The sequence below is a fragment of the Anastrepha obliqua genome, chromosome 2, assembly GCF_027943255.1.
Source record: "Anastrepha obliqua isolate idAnaObli1 chromosome 2, idAnaObli1_1.0, whole genome shotgun sequence".
Classification (NCBI taxonomy): Eukaryota; Metazoa; Arthropoda; class Insecta; order Diptera; family Tephritidae; genus Anastrepha; species Anastrepha obliqua.
In genome coordinates this window covers 111,614,504-111,625,651 of record NC_072893.1, presented here as the reverse complement: position 1 = coordinate 111,625,651, position 11,148 = coordinate 111,614,504, and the positions used below count along the sequence as shown (strand labels likewise).

General features: G+C 36.7%; 1 protein-coding gene across 1 annotated transcript; it reads right to left on the bottom strand.

Moving 5' to 3' along the window:
* Nucleotides 1–7,879: 7,879 nt before the first annotated feature.
* Nucleotides 7,880–8,537, bottom strand: LOC129238342 (uncharacterized). Its single transcript, XM_054873372.1, has 4 exons — nt 8,474–8,537; nt 8,286–8,413; nt 8,143–8,208; nt 7,880–8,062 (listed from the first exon to the last, which is right to left on the bottom strand). The coding sequence occupies exons 1-4, from the start codon at nt 8,535–8,537 to the stop codon at nt 7,880–7,882; spliced, it is 441 nt and encodes a 146-aa protein (XP_054729347.1).
* Between the last annotated feature and the right edge of the window lie 2,611 nt (nt 8,538–11,148).

Sequence of the window (11,148 nt, the reverse complement as noted above, 5' to 3'; positions counted from 1 at the left end):
TCAAGTTACCGTCAGACTATGACTGAAGATGCGCTTGGTAGTGGCTTTTATATGCAAACAGAGATCTGACCTCAGCTTCTTAGCTGCTGTTATCAACAGTTGTCTGCTTGTGCTGAACTCTTTATCTAAGTAGATTTCTTTAAGCGTTGACGAAATGCATTCAAGACGTGCGTCTATGCCGGCTATGAAGAGTTATCTAAATACTTATAGGTATACTCGTGTATGTTTGTATGTGGCTGCTTATATTCTTAAGAATTTGTGATCTGTGTTTTAAGCACAACTCAACGTCTTTTGGTACAAAAACTATATATAGAATATATTTTTGATTAATGCAGAACCTAATAGGAAAATAGTAACCATTATTATCGATAAATGATGGCCTGTGAATGGCAATACTAGTAACGTTGAAATAAGAAATAATACCTCTAGCCTGACTTTGAAAAATGAGGAAATGAAAATGGGAGGATTTATTTTTAACTACAGGCCTATTTCCATTGCTGCTGGATGCAGTTTAAAGAAGACAAGTGCCATATGACTTTGTGCAGGTGTGACGCAGGGGACCGACGGGCGTTACTTTAATCACGTCATGGCCCGTTAGCTTAGCTTTCAAGCTCACTTAGAAAAATCAGAATTGACAATGCGAATGGTGAAAGGACGACTTATAGATGTATGTGACATACGAGTACATCAGTTTAGATGCTGCCTGAGTTCATTCATCGATTCAACTCTGCTGCTCAAGCTAACTTCTCTAATTTCTGATCAAAGGGAGTCATCCTGTCTGAAAATTTCTTTGGGATCTTATGGCATGGCTCATTATCTGTTTACTAAGTCAATTAGTCGTCATCGTATCCATCCTACGTTAGCTCAGAAAAGAGTTCATTTGGTGGTCACAAAAGGCACATTGTAATACCGACCGAAAATAAACTTTTCCAACTAAATTGCACTGTGCTGATTTTCGAATGAGTAGTTCCTCAGCAATCTGTAGGGCATTCTTTGTAGTGTACGGCATTCACATTTTTTTTTTTTTTGTTGGCGGTGAGGTTGCCTTCCATCATATAGTAACCGTCGCTACTACGTGTGTGGTGATTCCACTAAATATATCCCCCCTCTTCTCTTGGAGTTTTCCCTCCACCCCGGGAGTGCTTCCGCATTGCTTCGAGGTAGAGTGCCAAGACGGCGTCCTAAGAAGGACACTTACTTACTCACCCTGCGTCCAGGGTCGCCTGTTTTGAGAAACCTATGCTCAATGCTCTTCAGCATAACTTTCCATTTCGCGCTTCTTTTTTCGGATAATATCCTCCACAAAATTTTTGACGGCATTACATTTTTCTTCGTCTATCATTATTTTCTCGATAATTTCTTCAGGTGTAAACAGACCAATAGCTCGTTGCAGACCTGTTCTCTCTACGTTCCACCTCTCGCATTTAAAGAAAGTGTGCTCCGCATCATCATACTCAGTATTTCCATATGTGCAGTTTGGTTGGCTCACTTTTCCCATTCGCCACAAATACTTGCGAAAGGACCCATGTCTGGACAAAAACTGTGCTTTCTTTCTACCCACGTTTTTAGATCGGGTATTAGTCTCGCTGTCCATCTACCATACCGTTCAGAGTTCCATCTTGCTTGCCAAAGTGTGAGCGTTTGGACTCTAATATCGGAGAAACGTAGTACTGGGGTTCCTGTGTCTTTTGCCTCCCATCTCCGTTTGCGCTCTTGTGCTAGAATATATAGGTATGGATCCGCTGATAACTAACATCGCTGCTTCAGATACTGTTCTATATGACGAAACCACTCTGAGAGCGCAGGTGCGTTGCACAGATTGCAAAGTTTTCCGTCGGCATTGCACCCTTAGCGAATCTGCCCATATTTCGCATCCATATAAGAGAATCGAGTTCGTCGTGTCCAAGGTTTGCCATGAGCTTACTTAACATGCCACTTACTTTGGCAGCTCTTGTGGCAGCATGGTTTATATGCGCTTAGTAGGTTAGCCTTGTGTCTAATTGCACTCCTAGGTACTTGAGCACTCTTTTTGTCGATAAAGTGGCATCGAGTACTTGTATGTCTACTTATGATGGGATACGTCTGTTGGTTAGAAGGATTAGCTCTGTTTTCTCTGTGGCCAGCTTTAATCCATGGTCTTCTAGCCATGTCTGAACTCGGATCATCACCTGATTTACCTTCCTTTTGGCTTCGTCAGTGTTTCGGGTAATTAATTCAGCTGCAATGTCATCTGCGTATCCCACTAAATGCACATCCTCAGGCATCTCTATTCGAAGGATTTCATCGCAGCTTATATTCCAGAGTTCAGGTCCGAGTATAGATCCTTGGGCCGCACCTGCTGTTATTTGTTTGGTCTTACACCCTTCTCGCGTTTCGTATAAGAGCACGCGATTGCTTAGATAGCTGCGAATAATCTTGAATAGATTACTCGGGGTCTTGAATTTTACCTTTAAGGCTTCAATTACGTCGTCCCAACTTAAACTGTTGAAAGCATTCACAAAGGAAGTATTGAATATTGAAATTCACACACCTACAACTCAATAACTTGTAGAGCCTGGCGCGATAAATTCCTTACAAACTAATCGCTAACCGCAAGGTAGTCTGAAATGCCGCACATCTTTCAGCGAGATGACTGAGTCACTTTGCACAGATGTATTACGGGCTTCTGGCCATTGCAACATGTAGGGCAGCTGAACTATCGACGCTCGGTATTAAATTGCCCAACGAGCACATAGGCAATGAAATAGGTGTATAAAGCCAATTTATTTTTGCAAAATTTGCGCTCACCTGCAAAGTTCCCGGACACTTGCGGCCAACTCCCAAGTGCCAAACACACAGGATCTCTGCTTAGTCAAAAAAAAAAAAGCATAGCCTTAACACACTCATTTATTTTATAGCAGGATACTGTCTAACAGGCAGACAATATCATAGACACAGCCGCAGACACATGACTTGTCCTTAAGTTATCTATATGAAATTATGGGAAGAGACGATTCTGCTCCTTCTGCGCCACTATCCTGCTCTGTCCAGACGAAGTTTTACCACTTTTAGCAGGCAATTTTTCAATGAGTATGGAGATATCCGCACTGTAGAAATCAGTCGTAAATTAAGGCTAGTTACCTACGCTGGACGCCTTTCGGATGTGATGCAGCAAATAGTTGACAAAAACTAAAAAAAAAACCTGCAAACTATTAGAAAAATCAATAAGTGTTGGCAAATATCCTCAGTGTAAGGTTTTTTCATAAGGAGCTTAGATTTTGTTTTAATACCTTCATGAAATTTGTATGATATTTTATCGCATGACAAGAAATTTCACCAGTATTGATAGGTTACAGATGAAATACTCGAAGGAACACAAAAATAATATTTAAATAGGTCAAAGAAGGTGATAAGGTGAAAAGGTTAGCAAGCAAGGCGGGCTTGAATTCAGACAAGACAGACTTAGTACACTTCAAAACGAAATGCAAGGGCATTCATCTACACGACGTTCACATTGGGCCCCCAAAAAGCTCCTAATACTTTATGTTACGTATGATATCTTGGAATGCTGAACGGTGGAATATAAAACTACTTAATAATATTAAAAGACTAAAAAGAAGTTGAATGACTTACAGTATCTAACGGGACTTTGTATAGCTGGATGGGTATGTAATACCCCCACGACGGCACTACATATGATATTGACTGCTGAGGTATAAAAATGTATATTTTTGGTCAAGGAGATATTGCAAAATGTACTCTTCTTTATAGCTTCCATATTTTTAAAACAACCTTACCCACTATGCATTTCCGTAACCAATATTTAAATGTAAGGAATTGCCTCGAATTGCCAAAACGACCACCTTTCGCGCGCACTGCCCCAATAAAAATGATCTATGATATCCTTTTATATTTCGGGATTTGGCAACCCTGATGTTGCGATCTGGCAACTGAAAGCTGTATCGCAAAGTTTGACATTTTTTGGCTTTTACGTACTCAGAACGTTTTGAAATACCAGCGCTATTTGTGTTGTTTACAGTAACTTAAAAGATTCATCTCGGTCCAAAAATGGAATTAAATCGTGAACATTTTCGTGCGATTATTTTTTACAACTTTCGACGTGGATTAACTCAGCAACATTGCATGGATGAACTTAATTCATTTTTTGGCGATGAAGCTCCATCAAGGACCAGTGTTTATCGATGGTATGGTGAATTCAATCGTGGTCGTAGTTCACTCCAAGACGAATTTCGTGAGGGTCGTCCAAAATCAGTTGTTGTTCCGAAAACCATTGATGCTGTGCGCGAACTGATATTGCAAGATCGTCATGTGACCTATCGTGAGATTCAGACAATCTTAGGCATTAGTGGGACTAGCATACATTCAATATTGCATAAACATTTGACTGTCAAAAAAATTTGTTCGCGTTGGATCCCACACAATTTGTCAATCGCTCAATTTGTCAATCGCTCGTGTCGATTGGTCGAAGGAAATGCTCAAAAAATACGATCGCGGGGCTTCGAATCACGTCTATGACATCGTGACAGGTGATGAATCATGGATTTACGCGTATGAGCCCGAAAGTAAACAGCAGTCGACTGTATGGGTGTTTCAAGATGAGCCAAATCCACAAAAGTTGTTCGCGCACGAAGCACTTCCAAGCAAATGATCGCCTGTTTTTCGGAAAAACTGGACATGTCGCAACCGTATCACTAGAACAACGCAGAACAATAAATTCTGAGTGGTACACAACCATTTATTTGCCAGTTGTCTTCCAAGAAATTAGGAAAACCAATCGCCAAAGACGGATCACTCTTCACCAGGACAATGCGAACTCTCACACATCGGCTCAAACAACTGCATTTTTGAGCACCCAAAACATCGAATTAATGGGTCATCCGCCGTATAGTCCTGACTTGGCACCGAATGACTTCTTTTTATTCCCGTACGTAAAAAACAAACTGAGAGGTCAACGTTTTTCGACACCTGAAGAAGCGGCTGCGGCATTCAGAATACATGTTTTGGAGGTACCTCATTCAGAGTGGCAAAAGTGCTTCGACAATTGGTTCAAACGCATGCAAAAGTGTATAGATCTTCATGGAGAATATTTTGAAAAACAATAAAGTGATTTTCGATGATTAAAATTTGTTTTTGTTCTCTAATCCCGACATATAAAAGGCACCCCTCGTATAAACGAAATGTTTTTTTCTACAAATTTTACTTTTCATCCCTTTTTACTAAAATTTTCTAGAGTTGGGAACCCAGTCGAAGGAATGAGAAGAGCTTGATCGAAGATTTGTCAATGTTACGCGTACCAGTGCTGAAGAAGAAGAAGACTAAATAAGTGGTAGTATTGACGCTGATTTGTGTAATAATTTTATGACAAAGAAAATGCATTAAAACGTGGCACCGTATTCGTGGTTCAAACTGGCACTCGTAATGAATCTGGTGAAGTGGAGTTGGAACAGGAGGACAGGAGGGGGTAAGGGATAAACGCTAAAAAAAAACACTTTTTTCATGAATTTATTGTAGCGAAACGGTTCAAGTCAGTTTATTAAAAGTTGTTGCATATTATAAAGTAACATTTCAAGAATATTTGATAAAATTTTCATGTAAAATTATTGCAAAATGAGCGAATGAGAGCACATTTATGTAGACATCTTTTCAAAAATACATTTTGCAGTAGTCAGCATATCTCAGAATCATCTGAAATCAAAAACATCGAATAATTTAGTTAAAGTATGAGTTAAACTTCCCCCCAACGTTTATTTTGACGATTTATTTTCATTTTCAGCCATTTGGTAGTCGTTTGAAGTAAAAAGTGATTTTTGACGAAAAAATGCCGCCATTTTGTAGGTGTAAAACCACCTTAATATAAAAAAAAATGGCGAAAAAAAACGTTGGGCGGAGGTTTTTTATATGTAAAATATGTGTGCAAAATTTCAAAAGGATCGGTTGAGTAGTTTTCAAATGCCAATGACTACGCACTTTAAAAAAAAAGGTTCGAGAAAACCGCGTCTGCTGCGTCTCGGCAGATGTTTGAGGCGGCTCGGCTTTATGCTCTATAACTTAAAAAATTTTGCTCGGATTGACTTAAAATTTTAACACGGTATTTTTGAAATGTTTTACTACAATAACATGCAAAAAAAAAAATCGATTTTTATCCCTTACCCCGAATTTGTTTTTATATTTGTAATAAATTTTATGTTTGAAATAGATAATATTTTGCTAAAAGAAAATAAAAATATTACTCATTTCAGAGTAAAATTTGCTGGAATTAGGGAAACTGTTATTTTGTTTCTAGTAAAAATTTACTAAAAGAAAAATAGCTTTTTTCTCAATTTTAAAAAATCTACCTGAATTTTCAGATTGTGAAATGTTTTAAATATTGAATAAAAATGCAAAAAATTTGGTTTTATATTAGTTTTTTATTTTTGAAACACAAACTGGAAAAATTCATTAAAAAAACTTTTTTGGCCGTAAGAGTTTTTCATTGTTAACAATATACACATGAATTGGTGGATAGTTTAATTCATCTGCTTTTATAATTCTAAAACTTCCGCTCTTAGGGCCTACTTTAAAAGATAGGTAGTGATTTGTGTACCCTAAGATATTTATAAATTCACAAAATAAAAATATTTCTTCATTTATAATGAAAATTTCGAGAACTTGGTATGATACAAAGTTTGGATTATAATTAAATACAATATAGTCTTTTTTACAACTTGTGCCATTTAGTTTAAAATTGGAATAGCAAACGCGAGATTTCAAGGAAATGTTATAGAAATACTGCTGGACAAAAAGCCAAATGGACCTACATTCGGGCGGATACTCAAAGTTAAGTACATGGAATGTTTTAAAACATACATCAATACACTTGATTAGGTTATCGAACTTATAAAATATATCGGCGAAATACACATAATATTCCTTGCAATAAAAATAATCCAATCCAATGGAACATATAATTGGCTGAATCGTACTTTTATCCATATAATTTGCATCTTACATATTAAATACCAGCATTGATGCTTCCTTCTTTAAACTGCCTCCAAGTAGTTAAGCTGTTTGAATCTTTAATGTAAATTTCTAGCAAAGGTGGAATCGCTTGGCAGAAGCTCTCCCATTTATCAAATAACAAATTTTGCTTTTCGGGGTACAGCTTCTTAAAATCCAGTTCTATCTAAGATAAGAATGAAGAACAATAAATTATTTTTTATGTAAATAAAACTCACGAATTATACCATTAAATGTCCAAAACTCTGCTTATACTGAGGCCATTCTTCTAAAATTGTATTTAAATTGGCATCTTTTTGTAGCATTTGTCGTCGCACAGCAAAAGTCGCTTCCCATTTTAGTTGAACTTCATCGAATGGTTCAACGTTATACTTTAACCATGATTTTTCTTGAATGCAATCTAAATGTAATTTTTTTATTAAATGAAGGTTACATTAGATGCAGATTATAATATTTAATAATCTCTCATTTAAAATTTAAATTAAACCAAAATATACTCATGAGTTAAGAAAGCCATATCGTCGTTGCGATTGCAAAACTGCATAAAACCAAAACGAATTGACCAAAGAAACTGAAGTTTCACGTACACTCTTTTGCAGAATTACTATTTGTATATTGATCTCTGTCATAATATTTTAAACTATAAGTTCAGTGAAAAAATTGAGCTATACTTTTGTAAAAAATCAGTTTTCTCTTCCTTCACCACTTATGTAGTTTTGTATATTGGATATACGCGGTATTGCTTTCGCAACGACGATATATGTACCTATGTACATACATATATACCTGTTACGCAAGAATTAATCTCCGTTCCTTTTGTTGTTGGTTCTACATCTCTTTTGGAAATAAGACCATCCCGTCTAAGTTTCAATAATACACTGTGTTACTTAGCATACAGAGATCCACCTGGCTTTTTTCCTTTCTTATGAATGTAATATATATCCTGTGTAAATGAAATCGAGGTTAGAAAACTTGTTTTTAATAGTATTTCAGGATTTTTTTGCGCATAGTATTTCAGGATTTGTGATCCACCCGCCGACTTACTGAGTATTGCTTCAAAAGATTCCTTATATGAAGTACAGAAATGTATATTTAAAATAAATAAATAACTAAAGTAAAAGTAATAAAAAAAAAAAAAACATTTACCTCGCCACGATATTCATTTGCCAATAAAGCGCATGCCTCAGTGTGAATGGCTTGTGTTTTTATTCCCTAGTGAAGTAAAACGAAGATTATGAATTTTTGCATGCATATCTGTATGTGTGTATATGCACAAAATAACAAAATACCTGTTGCGCTTGCCAATTGAGCAGATTATGCTCAAAAATTACCCTTGGTCCAAACTGCGATGTGTCGATCAATGTATCCAAATGGCTTGGGTTTAGGAGCTTCAATGATTCCTTAGTTAGACCGCTTTCTATAATTGAAATGATTAGCAATAACTAAAATGAGCAAAACAAAATATTCATAAACTTACCAATAAACACGTTCAAAGACGGTTCGCCTTCCAACTCAATTAAAATTTCTATTAATTCATCCATTGCACGACAAAATATATAATCACGAAGAAAAAAAACAATCAACTCCGTATGTTCGTAAAAGCAATGAGCATTCGATAAGATAATTGTAAGTAAAGTAAAAAATAACAAAGAAGAATGTAGCATCAAAATGAGGACTACGGATTTATGTTTCAAACACATTTATAGTCATTTAAAAGAAAAAATACTCAAAAGCGATAAAATTTAATGAATTTGGAAGAGTTCAAAATAAAGAATGGTTTTCTATATTTTAGGGAGGGAATTTTTTCTGAGTGTATACCTATATATGCGCATATACATACATATTTATGTATGCTCACTCAAGTAGGACAGAGCCAGATGTCGAACGTTGCCGAATGCGGGGGCCGATTGCGCTCTTTGTCGTTCGTTCCGCGCTTTCGCTTGCAGTTCAAGCAAGGTAACGACGATTGAGCAAGTTAACGACCATTGAGCAAGATAACGACACATTTTTTCGTGCGTGCAGCCGGCTAAATCGAATTATAAGACGTTATCACGACAAAAAACATTATATGGACCACCCTGTACATATTCTAAAATATAAAACAAATATTTAAACAAATACAAAAGTCACATCTGAAAATGGTAATAAAGAAAAAAACTCATTTCACCTTTTTGTCTGGTATCCGTAGGTTATGGAGTAAGTATTGCACTAATAGCATCGACTTCTCCGACCCTTATACCCTGAAGCTTTTGTATATGACATTTGCACGTTCCAAACTTGAGTATGCATGCTTTATTTGGTCTCCGTATTATACATGCCATGCTGCTAGAATTGAACGAATCCAGAAAGTATTCATACATTTCGCGTTGCGAAATTTACGCTTTTCAGATCGTATCACTACATTTGAAGTGCGACACTTCTTGATCAACGATTTACACGGATTTCTCTAAAGCCTTTGATAAAATCTCCCATACGAGTTTAGTAACTAAATTGGCTTGTCTCGGTTTTCATTCTATGTTCCTTGATTGGATTCGATCCTATTTAATAAAGAGATGTTGTACTGTAGTTATCGATGGAGTTTCTTCGAAACAGTACACTGCCAGCTCTGGTGTACCTCAGGGTAGTATTTTAGGACCTTTGTTATTTCTTTTGTTTATTAATGATATTTGTTCGTGCTTTTCCTTCGCTAATTTTCTTCTCTATGCTGATGACCTAAAACTGTACGCTGAAATAAGAAATTCTAGTGATCCAGCCGCCCTACAGTCCGAGTTGAATAATTTATTTTCCTGGTGCCTTATGAATCGTCTATTTCTTAATATTGAAAAGTGTCATAAAATCTCATTTTCTAAGCTTGAAAACCCCCTCTATACCTCTTATCATATCAATTATACATATCTTGCTTCGTCTGATGTGATAAAAGATTTAGGGGTCTTCTTTGATTCTAAACTTAATTTTATCGCGCACCTAAATTATGCCATTTCCAATTCACTTGCTATACTCGCTTTTGTTAGACGTCACTCATCGCACTTCCCTGATCCATATACTCTTAAGATTTTATACTCTGCGTTTGTGCGGCCCAAATTAGATTATGCCTCTCTTATTTGGAGACCTTATCATGAATGAATGAATGAATAATTGGCGCGTACACTTCTGTTAGGTGTTTGGCCGAGCTCCTCCTCCTATTTGTGGTGTGCGTCTTGGTGTTGTTCCACAAATGGAGGGACCTACAGTTTCAAGCCGACTCCGAACGGCAGATATTTTTATGAGGAGCTTTTTCATGGCAGAGATACACTCGAAGGTTTGCCATTGCCTGCCGAGGGGCGACCGCTATTAGAAAAATGTTTTTATTAATTTTGCTTTCACCGAGATTCGAACCAACGACCTCTCAGTGAATTCCGAATGGTGATCACGCACCAACCCATTCGGCTACGGCGGCCGCGTACTTTATCATGCAGTCCATATAAATCGAGTGGAGAGGGTTCAAAAAATTTTTGTGCGTTTCGCGCTACATTCACTCAATTTCTCAGACCCCAAACCATCATACGACTGACGCTGTCGTTTGATTAGTCCCTGTCCATTAAGTGACATAGGTACGTTTAAGGCAGCTTCTTTTATCTTCAATCTCGTTAATGGACAAATTGACTGCCCGTTTCTTTTAGAAAGTATTCATTTTAACGTTCCTTGTAGGAATTTTCGCCGTTGCAAAATTTTTCATGTTGGCTTTAGGAGGACATTATATAGTGCTAATGCGTCTCTCGTTAGAACACTGTCTGACATTAACTATCTCGCCTCCCTTTTGGATTTAGACTTTTTCAGGGCGAAACATGTATTTAATACCCAATTAAAAATGTTCTTTCTATGTATGAAATCCAAATAATTACCTAGTATATATTTGTTAATTTATTTTCCTAAGCTTTAATTTTGTTAATTACGTCTATATAAATACTCTTAGTTCTATGTAGTCTGTAAGAGACTTTGTATTTCTTGGCTTACCACAATGAAATAAAAATCATTGCAGAACAAGGGAATAATCCTATCTTTGCCTTTCATTTTTGACTTGATTCATGATGCTATTGACTGTCCGGTGCTTCAACTTCTACCCTATGATTAGAAAGTACCGGGAATGTTTAAATAAAACAAAACAGAGTTAAA

What these genes read in the sequence shown, in the direction of transcription:
- LOC129238342 (XM_054873372.1), bottom strand. Translation starts at nt 8,537, where the DNA reads ATGGATGAATTAATAGAAATTTTAATTGAGTTGGAAGGCGAACCGTCT. An exon ending in TCAATTGGCAAGCGCAACAG is followed by an intron (nt 8,209 to 8,285) that starts GTATTTTGTTAT and finishes TTACTTCACTAG; the next exon opens with GGAATAAAAACACAAGCCAT. An exon ending in CAAATGAATATCGTGGCGAG is followed by an intron (nt 8,063 to 8,142) that starts GTAAATGTTTTT and finishes ACTTCATATAAG; the next exon opens with GAATCTTTTGAAGCAATACT.